The 22,063-nt window shown below is 41.2% G+C and overlaps 1 protein-coding gene and 1 non-coding gene across 2 annotated transcripts in view; both read right to left on the bottom strand.

Moving 5' to 3' along the window:
* The window catches only part of LOC124153800 (poly [ADP-ribose] polymerase), a 73,789-nt gene that overhangs the window by 40,870 nt on the left and 10,856 nt on the right, over positions 1-22,063 (bottom strand). Inside the window, exons 5-13 of the mRNA XM_046527165.1 lie at positions 21,506-21,701; positions 8,843-8,922; positions 8,587-8,712; positions 6,781-6,864; positions 6,519-6,682; positions 5,819-5,967; positions 5,670-5,727; positions 4,659-4,866; positions 291-489 (exon numbers count right to left, since the gene is read on the bottom strand). Of these exons, the coding sequence (XP_046383121.1) occupies positions 291-489; positions 4,659-4,866; positions 5,670-5,727; positions 5,819-5,967; positions 6,519-6,682; positions 6,781-6,864; positions 8,587-8,712; positions 8,843-8,922; positions 21,506-21,701 (1,264 nt within the window). The remainder of the gene's footprint in view (positions 1-290; positions 490-4,658; positions 4,867-5,669; positions 5,728-5,818; positions 5,968-6,518; positions 6,683-6,780; positions 6,865-8,586; positions 8,713-8,842; positions 8,923-21,505; positions 21,702-22,063) is intronic.
* LOC124154783 lies at positions 3,808-3,936 on the bottom strand. The gene has a single exon (XR_006864034.1). It is a non-coding gene; the product is annotated as a small Cajal body-specific RNA 8 (non-coding RNA).

Below are 22,063 nucleotides of genomic sequence, written 5' to 3' on the forward strand. Positions count from 1 at the left end.
AACGTTAAATCGGGTAAAAAGATCTTGAGCGGGACAAATTTTTACGACCATAAATGCGGAAAAACGCAAAATGCGGAAACAATAAATACTGATAATTTTTACATTGTCCTAATAGGGAATGAATCAGAACCCAAAAAAATAAATGCTAAATGCGGAAAAACATTAAATGCGAAGACCTTAAATCCGGATCCGACTGTACCACAATGTATTAATTATTTCAATTATATACACCATTACCAACTTCTTACAGGAAAATTAAAATACTCCAAACCATAATATAACATAGGTACCTCTCCATAGTCAATATCAAGTGGGTAATATTTTCCAGGAATTTTGACAAAGGACTTTCTATCATCCCAACAATTTCCAGTTTTATCCTCATACTGCTCCATGAAACTATGGACTGCATCTGATTTAGTGTCCATTCTCTCAAGTTTGTTATTTCCAACAGTGGTGCCAATTCGTCCCCAAGATCGGAAAACCCAATACCTGTAATGATTAAATGTATATAGAAAAGTGGCAATGTTCTGAGATTCAATAAAAATGCATAATTTACTTTTCTGTACCCTTGTATGCTGTAAAGACCGTTTTACGTGGGGCACGTAATTACACAATCTGATGAGAGTACAAAGGCTCAGTCAAAATTGGAACATGTAAAGCGGTGGATTGCCAGAAGGCATGCAAGAATGCATGGACGTGAGATTGCAAAATAGCTGCTGTTCTAATTTTGTTCGCGCATTCGTGAAATTCCACGCCATATTGAGAAAGAAATGGGAAATCTAACCTGAGCAATAGGGTAGTTTCCTTCATCAAAGAAAACGAAAGGCATTGATTGCGATTCGTTACCCACCATTAGTGTATTCATAATACACAAATTATTTGGTTTTTGAAATACCGGTTTAGACGAATGGCAAGGGTCAAATTTTATCCTCATTTGAAAAAGGCCAGATTGGCGCCCATGCGATTCCACTCCGCATGACGTCACAGGGACCTAGTTTCTACACGAGAGGATAGGAGTTATGCATCGTCTGAGGTTACCAATGCAAGCATGAGGTACAGAGCTCAGGGAAACATGTCTTAATAATCACCTATTAAAACTGGCTAATGTCGGAAAGTTTTCTTCGTTTGATAAGGTATTAATAAACCTTTTTTAAGCCAAGCGCTACCGTTCAGCAAGGTACTCAGCTATCCGCTAGCATCCTGCGACGTATCAGAGCTAAGCCTCGCCTCAAGGTCATCTCACCGGGCGGGAGGGGGAACCAGAAATACGACGTACGGAGATATTTCCCGACATTCATACTTAAGCGTCGCGTTTTCGCGCGCTTGAAAATTTTCACTTTTCATTTAATCGCGAAAAATAGATGTTGTCATTTAAAAATCTAAAAGCGCGAAATACGTACTCCAGGAGTAATAATCTTTCGATTAAGGCAATAAAAAAATAATAGGAAACCACCCTATTAGGTGCCCCTTATAAAATGGCCTTGAGGATCAGAATCATGAGAATTTCAAGATTCACGTATAGTATATGACTATTTCTATCTATTCTTCCATCTGTAAGCAGACAACTGTCACAATTTCTCTAACTTTGAACACCATCACCATAAAAAAAGAAAACTTTCACATCACAAGTATACATCACACACAATACATTAATACAAGCTAATCATATTTTATACATGCTATATAAGAACAATTTTCACAGGACAATTCCTTTACTTGGCTACACTAATAAAATACCACCACGTTATTTTAAATCATGTACAGCAAACTTCCAATTATTTGGAATAATGATGGTGAGAGGCAGCACGAATAATCAGAAAAAAACAAGTAATCCCAACTTTCAGTTAAATATCTAATAATTTTCATAGTTTACATAAATCAAACAATATATTACCAACCATCCACATAGTCTCTTACTTTAAATCGCTCCTCGGACTCATTGAGAGCTTCCCTATTTCCCTCTTCTCCGAACCGCAATCTTTTAAGCAGCAATAACATGATTGTACTCATACTCACTGTTCCATATACTCTAGCAAACTGTCGATGCAGACGAGTGCCCGGCTCTGACTCATGCAATCTCTATTTCTTTTGTCCCTGCTTCTACTTCCCCCACTACTTTCACTTCTAGTACTCCCCCTTCCTCTCCAGTTAGACCTTGACTGGTCGCAGTGTAAACATGCCTGAGTGTGACAAAATCTCCACTTCCTTTGGGCTGCATTCAACTGAATGTGAGGCCAAGGCAATAATTGTGAAATGTAAAATACATTTAAAGATTGCAGATAACAATTTTCTTAATTTACAATTGGTAAACCATTAAAGAATCTTTTAAATTAATCAAGAATTTTTTCGAGCTCCGCCTCGTTTTCTGCAGTGCAAGAGCACTGAATGCATACTTGAAACATACCTTGTCAGTAAGTAAATAAAATAAACCGTTTTATGAAGGGCATTCTAGAGGAAATTATAAGCCTGCTATAGCCATGATTAAAAATGCAAAAATCCTAGTGCATCTGAATCAGATTTTATTTTTTATAAGGATCAGGCAAAACATCAAAGGAAACTCATGCATTGATAATCCGCAGCCAGGAATAACTTGCTGTATTATAAACGGTACTTGTACAGCCAATTCCTTTCTAATTTTCCACATAATAATTATGTGGAATATAATCCTAAGCCACTCTTGGTAATGCTAATAGATTCAGAACTACTGCATGCAACTTAAAACATTATTTAAGTAAAACAATATCATTATTGGTGCAACTAACTGTTACAACTAGGATTCATTATGGCAATCAAGTTTTCATATTTTACTCTCCCATTATATCCAAAAAAATCATTATGTAGTATCTTCTGAAAACTACACCAAAGGAAACACTTTATTAAGTACTGGAACCAGACACCGGAACAGACAACAAAACCAGGTTGCAAAGCAGAGTTGATAAATAATTTGGAGCGAAGCCGTCTATATTTTCAACAATCAAACTTTAAAAAATTAAGATTCCATATCTCCCTGGATGTTAATACTGCTCTCACATAAACAATATCATACAAACATATTCAATGAAAACCAGTTTTACTAGTATGTACCTGATCGGAATACGTACAATTCTATCTGCAGCATTGCCTTGTTCAACATAAACAAGGGTCTAGCCAATATGGATTAATCTCCCCTTGCAAATACAACTGATTACGATGCCAATGAGCCCCCATATAATTTCTTCCCTCTCTTATCTTGCAAATCCCTTCTATAATCATTCTCCCTAAGTCCAAATCATTAAGGTGAGCCAAAAAATGACTTTCTCCGGGGACAAACTTATATTTCTTTCATTGGTGTTAGCTTTAGTTTCATTCACTCCGTGCCCTAACAAGCTCAATGAGAACAAAATTTTTTAAAGAAAACAAGGTAGAGATAGATTTATGCAATGATTTACAGTCTGACCGCCAATAGTTGTATAAAGACAGGCAGAAGGCCACAGTTCTGGGTATGGGGTGAGGTTTCTAGGTCAGAAATGGGAACGCCCATGTCACATGTAAACAAAAGGCTTCCGTGAAGAAAGGAGCCAGATGGGATGATGAGCATGAAGGGCCAACAGAAGAATCCCTTGTTTTGGTAATTCAAAGAAAGGGCTTGTTTTGGTGGTTCAGGCTTGCTTTGACACTTCATATGCATGTGACAATGTTGTATAACAAGACAAGGGTTTGAGGTGTGTTTGAGGGACAGTGATAGGCTGCAAACTGAGCTAATGCAAGGTTATCCTGTCGCTCGGAACTGCCATTGTACAACTCTTGCTGGCCAGACTGTAAAACTGAAAATGTATGCCCCGTATCTGGCTGCAGTTGGTCTCTCAAGACCTGCAATCATCAGAAGGCAACTTTAATGTTTGGAGGTTTAGTGAAAGCACCATAGGCTGACAGGCAACTTTGTATCTGAACCTCCATTAATCACACAATACCAAACTAAATTCTAAGAACGAACATCTGAACTTAATCATAGAAGTAGAATTCAAAGCATTTGCGAAACCAGTAGCACTTTACGAAATGCAAAGAAGTACCAATTGCTTGTAGGGATTTTACAGGGGTTGAGTATGCTTTGAATTTCCTATCCTATTGAATTGAAGTCCTATGGTAAAACCAAGGCAAGCATTTCAGATATGTAACCACTTGTATCAAAAATGCCTAAACAGAATGGAAAGCCAAAGGAGAAAGATATGCATTGAAACTCAAAAGGAAAGGAAGTACAAAAGCGATGAGAAAGAAATCATGAAACCTTAAAAAAATAGTACTGAATGCCATTCACTTTCCCAACTAGTTATTGACCCTGGAGCAACTAGCAACAAGGTGGCATACCAGTTCCACCCTTAACAACCAGAGTAGCCAACAACCAAACCAAACTGAACTATCCCTAAAAGTAACATTAAGACAACATATGATGACATAGGAGATAAACTGCACTAAATATTTGAGGCAAAGCTAACCAAAGCTTACTGCAGTGAGGCTACCCTCAAGGCACAACAAATATGTACATCTTCAGATTTAACTAGGAATGTTGTTACCGCTACAAAATGGTAAACATGATTAACTAATGTGCACTCAAGGGTATCCTGTTAACATATCACAGATATGTTCCTGCACCCAAAGCTTTAAAGTGAAGCACTACTTACTGGTGACCTTTGTCGCTTTCCAGGACTTGAAGTTTGTAATAGGAGTTCTTTCCAAGCCTTAAGTCTGTTAATCCAAGAACAGCATCTAATGGATCCCCCTCATGCTTAAGAACATGAGCTTTGTCTTCCAACCCAGAATCAGGATTCACAACAGCACCACCTTTCACCTTGAGCTTCATTGAAGTAGGTAAACTCTTTGTGAACATGCCTGGGAAAAAATACCAAAAATGCCAGATTATTACTTACAAGTAAAAGAAATTATTATTAAGTGAAAAGGATTATACCGACTATTTGTTCCTTGTTTATATCTACCATTTAGTGTTTTAAAAATACAAAAAAGCTTGAGAATTATTGCCAGTTAGCAACTAAAAAGTACCATTTAGTGTTTTAAAAATACAAAAAAGCTTGAGAATTATTGCCAGTTAGCAACTAAAAAGTACAATTGCATGAATTTCTAATGCCCTCTACTGCTTTCTCATGTGCTAGGAAATCAATACAACAGATCTAGCGTTAAAGATAAGTTTTTAAGATTCTCATTTTACACAATAAACAAATCTTAAATATATGTAGCAGCATGTGCACTCAAAACGCTAGAAATCATTGGTTCAAAATTGTTGGATAGCATTCTGAACATGACAGAAATAAACTCTAGTTTCCAATCTCCGATAAGCCTTGTAAGTAAACTTTGAAATCAACTGAAAAAAAAATGTCTGCCACCCTGTGCCCAATGATGGTGATTATCAGGTAGCTAAAATGGTCACACTATAGTCATAGGTGCTTGGATATCTTTTCTACTGGAGTTTTTGAGCAAAACAGGGGTCTCAATTTTGGATACAGCAAGAACAGGTGAAATTGTGGATCAATTTTGTTTCTCAAGATTGTTTCTTGCAGCATTTAATTCTTTGTTCTTCTGTCATTTCCCTTAGATTGAATTTTTCAGGGACAACTGACAACTTACAACATGGGCAATTGCACACTTAAAACACATTCTATGAAAACAGCAGAACTTACTTCTACTTGCCATTGACTTCATGTGCTCCTGTGCAACATCAGGAAGCCTAGTCATAGGCTGAAAAGAAAGAAATCACACAATATGAATACAGGAAAGAAATTTGGGTTGTCGATTATAGAAATTTCACTGACCACAACAGAAAACTTACATTTGATCCCCAGTCGCAAATGCTCTTTTGAATAATTAGGCTTCGAACATCTGATTTACCCCTTGCTTCTTTGACAAAATCCTCTGATACAACTTGAATGTTCATTTCTTTAGCTTCACTTATACGGCTTCCCATCTTGTCCACTTCCTCTGCAACAAGAGAATTTAAAATAATCTGATCAAGACACAGATGCAAAAATGATAATCAGCCAAAAAATGTATTACACCTTTAAAAAATTAATATTTCGCAGGCTTAATATCAATGGCAAAAGTCTATAGGTATTTATAAAAAAATGCAGCACAGTACATGGTGACATCAAGTGAAGCAGCAGTGGCAGTAGCAGAAATAAAGACTAACAGCACGAAGTTTGCCCCTACCCCATGCCTCCTAGGAGGACAACAAAATGCCCAACACACTGCTTGTTGGCAGCAACCCTCTGCGTGCTTGTTTCTGCTGAGAAATTTCTACACAGCTAGATTAACACCAGGTGAAAATTACCTTAGTCATGAAAGCATGCAACCCCTAATATATTTTATTAATACCATGTCACCAGAGGCTAAAACGACATTTCAAAATGTTTTAGCCTCTAATAAAATATCATGCCATATAGAGACAAACGAGAGCTTCAACCTATAACATTTTGAAAGGTAATGAAGTGAATAGCAATAAGTATAAGAGTTTCAAACACTCCATATTTTACCTTTAGTAGAAATAACAGCAGCAAGGCTCTCATGAATCTTTTTTATGACCTTCCCACCAAGCCTGATAATTTCATTTTTCAACTCTTCTTTGCTAGTAGCAGTCTTTCCATGAATGACAAACTCCAATTTCCTCAGAGGTGGAACAGGTAATTCTTTGCGTGGTCTGAAAATGAATTTAATAAAAAATTGACAAGCTAAGAATAACCACGAGCTTATGAAGAAGAAATAAAGAAACACTTTCCCTTTTTCATAGGTACTTACATACTCGCTGAAGATCCATTAGAGGAGCCAGCTGATTCATAGGTTCTAAATACTCTTTTCTTGGGTTTGTATTTGTAGGACTTCCTACAAGGCAAAGTGATAATGAAAACATAAAAATCACTTAACTCCCTGGTTCTTCGTGGTGCTGCAGTGAGTAAGCCATGAAAAGTTCTATTAAATTTACAGTTCCCACTTACATGTAAAGCAATGCCTCAGTTCGAAATCTTTGTACATCACACAAAGGTTGTTCCACACATCCACAATGCAGGAGCAGGGTGTCAAATGAAACACTACAGCATTTTGATGCTAAAGCACTGTTAATTTAATCTGGCCTCAACGAACACCCTTCCAATATTGTCATTTCATTTTACAGGAATCTATTGTCCTTGCAAAATATTAATACATCCAAATTTCAAAGTTAACATTGCTAAATAATTAGCTAGAAATAAACTGGAAATTAATGGAAATGTATTTCAGCATTTACTCATTAACATCAGAAATTGATCCTAACGTAAACATTTTTTAATGCCACTTTGTACAAAAAAACTAGCTTTTGGTGCTCAATTTTAAATGGAAGCTCCACTTTGAAAGCTTTCTTCTCATAAAAAACCTCTCCATTCATTGACTTAGGGTTTTAAACCTTTTACTGCCACCGGGCCGAACTATCGGCCCTCGCTGGTTGAGCGAAAACTGCCAGGGCCCGATTTATCGGTCCGTATTATTTGACTTTTTTTTTCGTGATTGTGGCCTTTTAAACGGCTGTAATTTGTGTAAACCCCCATAATCTATCTATGGTTATAAGATATAAACATATCTTAAGAATTGGGAAAAAAATCTAGACGTATTAAATAAAATTAAGTAGCTGAAAAATTTTTAAATCTGAAATTAGCAAATTCCGGTAAATAGCCTTGGCAGTCTTCACACATCCCACCCGAAATGGGCTGGCAGTAAAAGGGTTAATACAATGAAGGAAGTGACCCTTGTAATTGTATGCCACGGAGGAGATCTTTACAATATATTTATTATTCCATAACACAAAATACAGCACATATTGGCCAATTAACAACAGGGTGTTACAGACTTTCATAATTATACGTGCAATTTAACAATTGCACGAACAACCATGCCCTGGATAGGGGCAACCTACCCAATCGGGACTCAAACCCACAACCTTATGTTTGGCAGGCGAGGACTTTACCCCGCTGCCACCGAGGCCGGCAAATAATAATTGTATTAGTGCTTAAAATTGTTGCTGAATAAAACTCCACCACTTTTGTTATTTCAAGATTTACAGAAAATTGAAAAGCACTGACATCAGCATGCATGCAGAGCTGATGAAAGTTGGAGTGAAAACAATAGAAATTTATTAATTTGTTTTCCTCAAATTTGTATTTGAATTACAAATTTTCTTCCCAGGAGAGCTGCACCAAGGGCTGCTCGCATCACTTGGGATGAAGAGAAAGCTTGCTGCCAAGTCGAGACTTGAGTCAGACCTTCCTACTGGGATTGTCACCAGAGGCATCACCAACCATGCCTGCAGATTCCTTCCCACCCCCCCTAACTTTTTCTGTCTCTACCCTTATCTCCAGCACAAAGCTCTAAACAAATGATAAACATTAAAATAGAAATAAGCAATTCATTATTATATTACTTATCCCAATAATTGTTCACAGTGGACCTATACCGTGCCGACAGGGCTTTCAAATATTCTGCAAGTCTTGAAGCAACGAAAGTAGTGGTAGCAATACCAAGCCGATTGTAAAGGCCAAAAGATGAATAATTTGAATACTGAGAAAATACACTTACAAAAATGGGTGCTCATCCCTGTAATCTGCTGGTATAACACATGCCCTTCGACTAGGCTCATCAGTAGAATAATCACATTTTGCCCATTCTGTTGCATCTCCTGTACATTGATAACCCACACCAGACCTAGAAAAAAAAGAAATGGAAGCAAAATATTAGCATTATTAAAACCAAAAAAGACAAAAACAAGGGACCTAAAATAAAACTTAGAAATCATGCTTTCGTTTAATAATAATAATAGAACACTATTCCTTACTTGTAAACAAGTTGTCCCTTACATTTAGGGCAAGGATCTAGAGCACCAAAGGTCAGCATATCACACAGCACATCTAGGATCTGTTCATAAATAGGAAAAATCAGGAAGAAAAAAGTAAGAATTGAGATGAACAAAATCTATCTGCATATACAGTACACTCACAATTATCCTCGCTAACGATGGGGGAGAGGCGGCAAGAATGTTTGGGAAATGCGGATTATCTAGACTTCACTTTAATTTCTTGAAAATTTCATAATTTACGTAAATCAAACCATCTATAACTACACGCACATTATCTAATATTTTAGATTGCTTTCCGGAATCGTTGAGAGCTTTTTCTTCCCGACCGCAATCTTTTTTGGGGTGGTAACGTATTTGTACTCTTATTCCTATTGTTTCACGAGATACCTGGTTTCCGAAAACCACTTACCATTGGCTGCGAGGTCACAGATTCAGGAAAGTGGTTTGCACTAGAGATGTGCGAATAGTATCCGCGAATACTCGAATACCTCGAATACCAGAAAGTATTCGATATTCGAGATCTCGAATAGTTATACCAAAGGCACCGTCTCGAATACCTCGAATACTTTGAATTTCGCGTCATACGCTTTCGCTCGCACGTCATTGGTAGTTGACTCAGAAAAATTAGAACTCGAGTCGTTTAGTGCATGCAGCGCCGTTTTAGGCAAGATGACGAACTATATCAAATTCGCGGTTTAGAGCGGTGAAAAGAGTTCGACATGGGGAACCGAAATTGATAGGGTGAAAAAATCCGAGAATCCCAGGTGTCCCCCGTCAGGAGTAACTCAGTGCCGTGGGATGGCAACATAGGCATAGGCGGATCCAGGGGGGGGGCACGGGGGCACGTGCCCCCCCCAGACCCTCAAAAATATGCAAGATTTTTAATACGGTCCCATTATCATTGCATTCGTTTTGTATTGCGAGGTATCCTTGTGCCCCACCCAGAACAAAATCCTGGATACGGCCTTGCTTGTGCCCCTCCCAGAAAAAAGTCCTGGATCCGCCCCTGAACATAGGCGCATTTCCCACGATCCGCTATTCCCTCCATTCAGCATTCACCCCACCCAATCTGACGATTTCCTCTTCTCCGAAATCAAACAAAAGGTCCCAGCTCGTACAGGGATCGTATTACGAAGACTTAAGCCTCGAAAAATATAAAGTTACCGGAAAATAATAGAATCGCGTTTCACCCTTCACTCTTTATCCCCCACTGACCATTTTCCCGCATTCATCTTTTGATATAAATGAGACGAGGTGTTTACCATTTTTCCTTCGTGGCTAATAACGACATGCACTTATTTTGAATCTTCCCCAGGAGATGAAACTGCCACAGGGAGGAACTCAGTGCCGTGGGATAGTGACATTGGCGCATTTCCCAAGATCTGCTATCCCCCTCCCTTCAGCATTCGCCTCACCCACTCTGACGATTTCCTCTTCTCCGATATCAAACAAAAGATTCGACCTCGCGCAGGGATCGTATTACGAAGACCTTAGCTTCGAAAAAAATATCAAGTTACGCGAGAAAAATAAAAACGTGTCTCGCACCCACCCCCTTTTCTCACCCACTGACCTTTTTCTACCAACCTGCTTCGAATTTCCCCCTTTCTCGAGGTCAACTGCTGCATGAGTCATCTACTAGCCCGAAAGGTGTCTAACAATGACTTTCGGCAAATATTATTACACTTTTATTGGATTGAAATATTAGTAATATGCGCGTAATTTAAGAGAGAATAAGACCAAACACGACATATTTACGACTTTATTTAAGCATTTTACGCAGGAAAATAAATGCCGGAAAGACGAAGAAATACGACGGAGGCTTGGCATTTTGGCGTGATACTCAAATAGGGTGCTTCCCTATTATTTTTTTATTGCCCGAATCGAAATATTAATACTCCTGGAGTACGTATTTAACGCTTTTAGATTTTTATTGGACGATATCTATTTTTCGCGATTTAATTAAAAGTGAAAAATTTTAAGCGCGCGAAAACGCGACATGTTAGAGGGAATGACCGGGAAAAGTCCGCGTGACGCATTTCTGGTTCCCCCTCCCGCCTTGTGAGGTGACCTCGGGCAAGGCTCAGAGCGCTGATACCTTACCAAACCTTACCTTATCAAATGAAGAAAACTTTAGCCAGTTTTAATAAGTGATTACTAAGACATGTTTCCCTGAGCTCTGTGCCTCATGCATGCATTAGTAACCTCAGACGACGTAAAACTCCTATCCTCTCGTGTAGAAACTAGGTCCCTGTGATGTCAAGTGGAGTGGCATCACATGGGTGCCAATGTGGCCTTTTTCAAATAAGGATAAAATTGACCATTGCCATTGTTCTAGACCGGTATTTCTAGAACCAAATAATTTGTATATTATGAACACACCAATGGTAGGTAACTAATCACAATCAATGCCTTTCGTTTTCTTTAATGAAGGAAACTACCATATTGTTTACATAAAATTAAAATATTCCATTAATCAGCTGAATTCCAGTTTGAATCCTTTAAAGGCAATCACAATTACTTGCCAAAATCTTGGGTTTCCTGCTGCATAGGCGACCTAGTCAAACATTCTCACATTCATAGTTTAGTATTCGAGGTATTCGAAATTCGAGGTATTCGAATATTCGAGCAATGATTTGATATTCGAATTCGATATTCGAATTCGAGAAATCTACTATTCGACCCATCCCTAGTTTGCACGAATGCTTCGAAACCATTGCCCAACAGAAATTTTCGAAGGACTGTGAACTCATGCACGGAAAATCCGCAACCTGGATAAACCACTGCCAGATAATCAGGAATATGCTGTTTATAAAAAATTACATTAAAAACCTCTACACAACAAACACCCAAACAGCAAAATTTTAAGGGAACCTCCCCGTTTCAAAGTAATTGGCCCAGTCCTGTCCAATGGACAATGCACTAAGAAATACCTTCGGTAATGAACCTCTTAAGTACGAAAACCCCCAACAATGAAGTCTGTGCTTGGGTCCAAAACAAATACAGTGTCCCTCTATGATAAATTTGTTTTATTTTTTATAAAGATAACCACATACAGCATACAGTTGCCATTATATAGTGGCCAGGAAACAATAAATAAATTAGAGAATATAACACGCAGAAACAAGAAATAAGTTTACAAAAAAAGACAACAAGAATCTGCAGGTACAAGCTACTTCCGTGACAGATTGGATAGGGAAAGGCTTATAAAGTACTTCCATGGGAGTGCTAAGATGTCAATGTGTGGGGGGAGTGAGTTCAACACAAAGGCTACGCGGTAGGAAAACAATGTTTAATAAGTGTAAGTTTCGGATTGGGCATGTGAATTTGGGGATGAGAACGGGTGGGACAGGGTGGAAATTTAAAATTGATAAAAGAGAGCAATTGAGAGAAGTCGAAGGGGAATTGAGAATCATAAATTTTAAATCAGATGTAAGCCTATGGGTAGTGTGATTAGAGATGGAGAGGGAGGAGAGACTGTGTTACATAAATGGGGTAATCTACTTTTTACTATATTAGCAAAGCCATTGCTGACACAGCCAGGGATGAGAGGTTGGTTTGTGAAGAGATAGACCAGATGGGACAGGAGTAGGTAAGAATTTGAAGAATGATAGAGGAAAATAAGTTGGAAGTGCTTGGGGGTTATTAATTTCAGTGAAACATTGTGTGAGAGCGCGCGGTCGGCTCTCAGGACATGGACTCTTGGGGGAATCCCAGGAGGTGGGGGCGTGAAGGCCTCAACGGGAGAAGGGCTTTTGGGCCCGTTGTAAAAGAGAGAGAATAAAGAGTTGTGTTTTGGACCTCGAAGTGAGCGAACGTTATTTTGAATATCCTTCTCCAGCGAACCGGCGCTACATTGGCGCAGTCGGCAGGATTGTTTTCTCGATCCTGAGATTTTGCGTGCGGTTCGGCGGCGGCAGCCATGGCGGGTATGGTGATGCCGGAGAAGTTCAGTGGTGCCGAGGAGTGGGAAGACTGGGTCTTCCAATTTCATACAGTGGCGGAAATAAATAAGTGGCCTGAGGAGCAGAAGATGCTCTATCTGAGAATTTGCCTCACAGGAAACGCTCTCTCGGCATTTCGTGACCTGCCGGAGGAAAACCGAGGGAGCTATGCAAAGGCGCGGGAGGCATTGGGGCGGCGCTTCAACCCAAGGGAAGCGAGCGAGAAGGAGAAGGCGCGATTCGTCCAAAGGGCGCGCAACCCCGGAGAAGACATCGCCGCCTTTGCCACGGACCTCGGGCGCCTTGCTCAGCTTGCATACCCTTCCTGGCCCGAGGATGCAAGAAAGGCCGTAGTGCACGACCGCTTCCTCGATGGGCTCGACGGGAACATTCGGGAGTGGGTGAAACAGGTGAGACCTACTAGCCACGAAGAAGCAATCGGCGTTGCAATCGAGATGGAGGCAATCCATATCGCCGAATCATCCACCAGGGGAGTGAATGCGTTGGCGCCGGCGACGCTTGTCAGGTCACAGGAAATCGGTGTGGAGAGTCGAGGGTGCGGTGGCGAGGACAGAGTGGAGGCCGCGTTGACACAGAACTCAGAGACAATGAGAGAGGTGTTGCAATTTTTATGAGGGATGGTTATGTCGAGTGGTGAAGACCGCGGCCCTGCTCCCGCTCCGGAGAGGCGGCGCCCTAATTCCAGTGTGAGGCGCAGAGATCGGCCGCGATGTTGGATGTGTGGCGAAGAGGGCCATCTGAGAGCCGAATGCTCACGGCTATCCTTCTCGGGAAACGACGGAAGGCCGAGGAGGCGGTAACCTTCTCGGCCAGTGACGAAAAAGGAACCCGAGACACTTTTTCACTGCTCGAGGGCGTCGGAGGACGCGGAGAAAAGGAAATTTGGACAATTTTGTCTGAGTCAGTGCCCCTGGTGCACGGATCCGTTTCGGGGATCCCCGCCGAGATACTAATAGACACGGGAGCGGCGGCGCCATTGATATCGGAAGAAATATGGAACCGCACCAACAATTCGGGGAAAATCAAAACAGACAATTTGACACTAATAACGGCGAATGGGGAGCCATTACGGGTGCTTGGGAAGGGTGAAGGGATACTTCAGATCGGAGGGGAACAGTTCTCTCATGATGTGCTCATCGCCCCGCGCCTATCGAAGGGATGCCTCCTGGGTGCCGATTTTCTGCGAGCACATCAGTGTGACGTGTCTTTTTCCCGGAATTGCATTCTTCTCCGCGGAAAAGCAGTGCCTTTTCTCTCAAGTGAGGGAAAGTGCGAGTGGGAATGCGCAGTGACGTTGAAGGAGAACGCTGTTCATCCTCCTCACCACGAAGTGGTAGTGGAGTGCTTGGTGAGCTCGGACCCGGGGTTCAAGGGAAAAGTGGGGATAATCGAGCCAAACCCAAAACTTTTAGAGCGTTATGGCGTTTTCGGTGCGCGGATTTTGCATAACGTGAAGGATACCGTGAATATGCTTTTCCTGAATCCCTTGGGAGAGACAGTGACTCTATACAAAGACACGAAAGTGGGCGTATTGTACGAGTGTTGTGGAGAACAAGTGGAAACATGTCAAAAGCCCGTTTTTAGCCTGGAGAACGCCCATCTTCCCCCAGCATCTTCCCTCTTTGACTTAAACTGTGCCGATATTAGTGAAGCGGAAATAGAGGAACTCAAAACAGTGTTGAATGAGTTTTCAGATGTGAGCTCTCGAGGACCCTACGACTTACGGCGTACAAACATTCTTAAGCACACAATAGAGACTAGAGATGTGTCCCCGATTCGGCAACCTCCCAGGCGATTGCCAATCCACAGACGCAGAGAAGTGCGACGAATCGTAGAGGAAATGATGAGGGACGATATAATCGAAGAATCATCATCTCCTAGGAGTTCACCGATCGTTCTTGTGAAAAAGAAAGACGGATCGACGCGATTTTGTGTTGATTATAGGCGTCTGAATTCCGTGACTCACAAAGATGCTTATCCCCTCCCCCGCATGGACGACATTCTCGATTCGCTAGCCGGCGCAACAGCTTTCTCCACAATAGATATGGCGTCAGGATACTGGCAGTGCGAGGTCGCGGAAGTTGATCGACAAAAGACAGCCTTTACCACCGGTGACGGTCTTTATCAGTTTAAAGTGCTGCCTTTCGGATTGTGCAACAGACCCAGTACATTCCAAAGACTAATGGACCTAGTGCTCGCTCACAGTGGAGGTCTTGTTTGGTGTACTTGGATGACGTCATAATTTTTGGGAGGGATTTTAGGGAGCACGTAGAAAGGCTAACAGATGTGTTGATACGCCTAAGGAAGGCGGGACTGAAAATTAAGCCTGAGAAGTGCCAAATCATGAAACCATCTGTGAAATTTTTAGGCCATATAGTCTCCAAAAATGGTGTCGCGACGGACCCTGATAAAATTGCCGCGATCACACAATGGCGATCTCCAGCATCCCTTGAGGAGCTTAGGGCGTTCCTGGGAACTGTGTCTTACTACAGGTGGTTCATTAGAGACTTTTCACAGATAGCCTGCCCCCTTCACAGGTTGACCGAAAAGCATGCCCTATTTAAATGGAGAGCAGAATGTGAAGACGCCTTTCAGACTCTTAAGCGAAAGCTAACGTGTTCACCGATTTTGGCCTTCCTGCGGATGGACTGCAAATTTACGCTCGACTGTGACGCTAGCAGGATGGGTATCGGGGCCGTACTCAGCCAGAGACAGGAAGGCAAGGAAAGGGTTGTGGCCTATTATAGTCGGACGCTCTCACGTGCCGAAAAACAATATTGTGTGACGAGGCGTGAACTTTTGGCGGTAGTCAATTCTACCCGCCATTTTCGTCAATATTTATTAGGCAAACGGTTTGTGGTGCGCACCGATTATAATTCCCTACAATGGTTGAGATCGTTTCGGGAATCGGAAGGACAAGTTGCTCGCTGGCTTGAGCAATTGTCAGAGTATGACTTTTTGGTGGTGCATCGGCCCGGGATCAAACATGGAAATGCCGACGGTTTATCCCGGTCTGTTTGTAAACAGTGCGCCTCCCAATTGAGTTGGAGTGGGGGATCCCTGATGTGCAGGGGGGGATGGCGCAGCGGAAAGAAGGCGACTTCGTGAGATGCTTGTGAGAGAGCCTCGAGAAGGCTCATGATCTCACACGGCAGAGGCTTGGGTCGGCCCACCTCCGGCAAAAAGAACAATACGACCGCCGGGATCACGGTGCACCCTTTGAAGTAGGGGAAAGGGTATGGCCCCATGATCCCGCTACGGCAAGAGGGAAGTGTCGTAAATTGCATCGCCCCTGGACGGGCCCCTTCCAAATCATACGGAAATTGTCCGAGGTCACGTACCGGGTGAAGAAGGTGGATAATCCTCGCCGCCGCCTGGTGGTACACTTCAACCGACTCAAAAGGTGGGAGGAAAGACCGGGAGGAGACACAGAAAAGGAATGTGAGAATACGGACGGAGTGGAAGAAACAAAAGCTGGGCCAAGAGAGGCCGAGACAGCGAGGGAAAAACCTGTCGTCCCCAGAGGGGGTGGATGGAAGTTTTTCTCCATTCCACCAACACATGAGGGCAAAGCGACTCCGGCAGCGAGAGAGGAGCCACCAGCTGAAGCGGTTATTGAGCCGACCTTGCGATATCCCAGACGGGTGGACAAGAGAGCCACAAAGGTTTCAAGCCGGGCTCTGAGGAAGGAGTAATCCCAGGGGGGGGGGGGGGGGTGGTCTCTTTTCTTTTCCTTTCGTTTCAGAGGTAAGGAGATAAAGGCGCCAACTTTCCCAGGTCCAAGGACAGCGAAGGTTCCCGCTATGCAGACCGTCGCGAGGGCGCGACGCCTTCGAAAGGAGGGGATTGTGTGAGAGCGCGGGGTTGGCTCTCAGGACATGGACTCTTGGGGGAATCCCAGGAGGTGGGGGCGTGAAGGCCTCAACGGGAGAAGGGCTTTTGGGCCCGTTGTAAAAGAGAGAGAATAAAGAGTTGTGATTTGGACCTCGAAGTGAGCGAACGTTATTTTGAATATCCTTCTCCAGCGAACCGGCGCTACAATTGCAAGAGGCCTAAGAGGGACATTACTTCAGACTTGATGGTTTGCATGTGCGTGGAAAAATTCAATTTATCATCAGTGATAATGGTCCTTAGATGTTGACACACGTTTCAGAGAATGATTAAAAATAGTGCAGTTAAATTAATGTGTGATCTTCTTTAAGGAAATAGACATCACACTACATTTATCTGGGTTTAATATAAGTTTCCAGACATCACACCAATTTGATGCCTGATGTAAAGCATCCTGTAGGTCATGGCAATCAGAAGCTTTTTGAACTTCCTTGAAAAGTTTCCAATCATCATTATTAGCAGTTTACGAGCATCAGCAGGAGAGTTTGAGCTTGAGATGCAGGTAGCAGGGAGGCAAGATCATCAATACATAAGTTAAAAAGCCAATGACCAGATGTCAGAGGAGACCAAAGAGATGATAAACCAGATAGAATAAACCTTTTGAGTTCGGTTGCTGAGGAAGCTTGACTTTTGAAATTACTGGAAATATTAAATTGTTTACCTAGTTTGTGGAGGAGGTTATGATTGATAGAATCAAAAGCTTTGGAAAAATCCAGGAAAATGATGTCTGTGATTTATTGTTCATGGAGTCTATGGCATTATGTTGAAATACAGATAGGTTGGTCATGCACGAGCGGCCCGGAAGAAAACCATGTTGATTATCAGAGAGATAAGGGGATGTGAAGAAGTTGAGTCAATTGAGGATTACTCTTTCACAAACAGAAGAGAGAACTGGGAGTAAGGACATGGGTCTTTAGTTTCATGCAACATTTATCGGGTCGGATTTATGTACAGGGACAACACTAGCAGTTTTCCATTGTGGTAGAAAAATGCCAAGGGAAAATCATCGGTATATAAGTTACCTTAAAGGAATGGAGAGTGATTCAGCACAATTGTGAACGAATATCGGATTCAGGCCATCTGGGCCTACAGAACATTGAAGGGGAATTTCGCATAAATATTTAAGATCTTCAAGCAGGTCGGTTCGGATTTCAGAGAGGCAGTTACTGGAAATGGGTGCAGGGAAGTGATCTTGGGTGAATGGTGGGAAAGAGGGGGGCGTCATGCATTCAGAAATAAATTTGAGAAAGAGGCTTATACCATTTTCTCCAACAGCATTAGCATTATCGTAAGACTACTATTTCTGGGATTCTAGGTTTACTGCGGTGGCGATTTGCAAAGGACCAAAATTATCTTGGGTTGGTGGTAATGGATGAGGTGACATTCTGGGTGAACTCTGCATAGTCGCATTGAATGAGGGTCTTTGCGTAGCAACACAGGTCTTTGAATGAGAGAAGGGTATACTCGTTTGGGCAGGATTTGTAGATGTACCCAGATGGTTCTTACTTCCAAGAATACACAAAGAATTTTACGCAATTATTGAGAAAAAACATAGCTTTTTGTACTTACAATTAATCTATTCCGTCAATATTTAAGTAATAAGCGGGAATTAGAATCGTAGCGGAGGGTACTGCATCTGGCACCTTATACTTTGACTTGCAGTTGATATGAATCAACCTCTTTCATAAAAGAAATATGATAGTCTAAGGGCCGTATTAATAGTCGTTCCCCTGAGGGTCCCCTAGGGGCACCCTTCCCAAGGGACTCCAAGGGGAATCTTCAACATCGGTATTAATAGTCGTCCCCTTGGATTCCCCTAGTAAGGAGACTCCGAACGTGGTAACTATGGGCCGTAACGACAACAGAGGTGTTTATTTACTTTATTTTTATAGGTGTTTTTGTACAAAGAACTTGAGATGGCGGCGTGAAATGCTTCGTTTTTAGCTACCGAGAAGAAAATATTGTGCGATTTGATTGAAAAATACAAATGTTCCATTGAAAACAAGAGAACGAACAGCGTTCAATGCGAGGTGAAGAAGAAGGCGTGGCTATCTGTACGGAGTGAGTTCAACTGTCACCGCGATGTTGTTAGAAGAGATATAAAATAACTGAAAAGGTAAATAAAAAGGCTATGCAAGTAAAGGTAAGTTTAGGATGTCTCTTTCAGGTATTTATCTGCAGGTTAACTGATTTTACGTAGTTGGTAATACACTTTTGAAGAAAACATCCTCGCCTTGCCGGATTCAGCATTTTCTGTCGATTTAGTAATGAGATTGCAGCGTACCTATTTAGCAACAGAATATTTGAAGTAAAGAAAGTAAAATTTGCATTCATTCTGAGAGGATCCAGTAATGTGGGTTGGAGTAATATGTGGAGTGTATTACGGTATGAGTTTTTACGTACTGACGGGTGCATATTTATTTGCCTATTGAGCCTGAAAAACGGTGTTTTTGAAATGCGGGTGCTTTTTTTGCTCTTGAATTATTTGCTAATAGCTGCATTAATTTCTTTGGTGTGATTAGATGTGAATTTGATAATTTTAATGACAATGAATAATAGTCCTTAATATGCCTTGAAAATTAGCTGGGGTAAATAGTGCTAGTGTTTTGATAGCTAGTAATATTGTATTATTAACTTAAATGATATTCGCCGTTGGACTCGGTGCAAATTCTATCGAAAATTATTTAAATAGAAGCTTTGGGAGGCTGTGGGATAAAATTTATAACCATCTAAACGATATTTTAATATAAAAGTTTTCGAAAAAAATATGTCGTTTAAGTCACAATGCTACATTTTCTGTGATTTAAAAAAAATTGAAAAATGATCATGCTTTCCGCTCTGTTTATTTATTTTTTCCTACAAAATAATGTATGATATATTGTTGTTAATTTATAATTTCTTCCTGGATGCTTTCAGCTAACACTTCCTTGGGCATTGCTGAGAGAAAGTTAAGGGCCAGGTTGGAAATGATGGAAGAGGAGAGGAACTTTTTACGAAGATTGTATGAAATGAAGATAGAAAGATCCCTGGAGAAGGACAAAATAACAAAAGATAGACTGAGGCAAGCTGTGGCTGCTAGAAAGCTGGCGGAAGCACAACTGAAGTAGTTTTGTGGGAAACGTGATCCCTAATTTGTAAATTTTATTTTTATAAAATATATTTAGAAATTTTAAGATTTGCATATAAATTTATTCCTTCAACTCGTTAATTCCTATCATGAAAGCATGAGATAATGGCTGACCATAAGGAAATCGGTGCCTCTTATTAAGGGAAATGGATTTGGAACAAGTTTTGGTATCTAGCAACAGCCAAAAAACATAATAGACTACAAAGTGGAATAGTGGTAGGTCAAGGTACCTAATTCGCACTGGTGACCAAAAGCTCCAAGATACAAATTTTTTGTGGCGCAAACACTGATAACTGAGACTGAGGAGGTAATGTAGCGGAATAAAAACCAGATAATGTGGCCTTTGTGTTTTAAAGGTTTAAGTAATTGCATTCCCAAGATCGAATAATACAACTAGTTCGCCGTTGGATAGATTTCCTGGTTCCGTCCGCGCTGTCATTTTGATGGCGATGTTTCACCAACTGTGCTGTAGGTGTCCTCAGGCCAGGCTGAAATGGAGAGTGCCTCAGGTTGCCCGATGTTTATACGGTGGCGTCAGACTGAGGGAGCGCTTGCCCGTCGCTGATTGGTCCCTATACGGGGCAAGGGGGTCCTTCTGGGGTCCAGAAACAAGCGTGGTGCTGGAAATTCCAGGTGCTGGAAAGGGTGTAACTGTCTTCTCGATTCATATTTTATGGTCTTTTGGTAATTTATACCGATTCTCTGATTATTCTACTACGATATATTGCATTTCTTTGGCCAAGATTGCTGCTTTATCAAAATTGATTTCATGACCTGGCTCTGACAAGACATGTTGAACAATTTCTGATTTCTCTTCTTGTCTATTCTTCAGTGTTCGAGCATTTTCTTTTATTCAGCATTGTATGGCCTTTTTAGTTTGTCCTACGCATGATTTCACACAGATGTATTGAACCTCGTATACACTCTCTAACCTGAGGTTCACTAAGGACCGACGAAATGAGGCCGCACCATCTCAAGCAGAGGCCCTCTCACGGCTTCCTTAGGAAACCGGTACCGCTGCAGGAACTCTCTAAAAAAACGAATGGATTTTGCGCATCACGGACGTAAAACTTCTTAAATCTCAGATGTTGGTTCGCCAATCTATCGAGACGACGAACAAAGGCCTCCAGGCTGCCCATCCTCGTCAAAGATAACCCAAATCACGGGTAAATGGGAAAATATGAACGTGTATTCAGCGAAGTGATACACAAGAAAAGGTTGAGATGAAAGGGATATGGTGAAATTAATGAAAATGGGTGAAAATGAAACGATTTTTGAATGGGCGAATGAGCAATATGACAGGGTGAATAAATGGTATGGTATGAATTAATATGGAGATGATTAAAGGCATAAATGAGTAACTTTTTAACGATAGCACAACAGCAACGAACGTATTGGAACAAGCAGCAACATGAAGTCAATAAAATACGAAAGCAACTAAAGATTTCTGCTTACAATTCCAGTCGTACCTGTTTTCTCCGCTTCATGCACATGTCGCAAGGTAAGGCTCACTCCGCTCCCATTGTAGGGGACTGCAAGGGGGCCCCTACAGCCTAGGGGACGACTATTAATACCAGATTTGTGCGTGGGGGACTGTAAGGGGATACCTAGAGCTAGGGGACCCCTGGGGGTCGACTATTAATACGGCCCTAAGTCACCTACCGCACTTTCCCCAGCAGGAATCTCTTGGTCGTTATTTTCTAAAAGAAACTGGAGCTCTTTTTTAGACAGCTTCTTCAACTTATCTCTGTAGGTAAACATGGTCTTGCTTTGTTTTTTCATTTCATTTTCATCCACTCCTGACTCAACTTTGGGCTTCTTCACAGGTACATCTGGCTCATCTTCTGACTTAATTTTTCTTAAAAAATAATAGGAAAAAGATGAAAAACAAAATAAATCACATTGTGAAAGACAATGACGTATGTATATCCATAGTATTAAATATGCATTAAGACATTAATCTGGTGATGTTGGAAATATTCTATGAATTCAATTAATAACTAATATTTTAATATGAATATGAGTATAACAGAATCCGATTAACTTCATCCAAATAGAATTTCTACTGCTCTAGTTGTAGTGAAGATGCATCCTGGTACAATACAGTGCTGCTTATTCATAAATCATGTTTTTTCTTAGAAAGACAAATTATTAAGCATTTTTCACCGAGACTACAAAAAACCTTCTATAAATTTTTGGCAAACACGAAAAAACAAAGTT

This window comes from Ischnura elegans, chromosome 2 (assembly GCF_921293095.1).
Source record: "Ischnura elegans chromosome 2, ioIscEleg1.1, whole genome shotgun sequence".
NCBI lineage: Eukaryota > Metazoa > Arthropoda > Insecta > Odonata > Coenagrionidae > Ischnura > Ischnura elegans.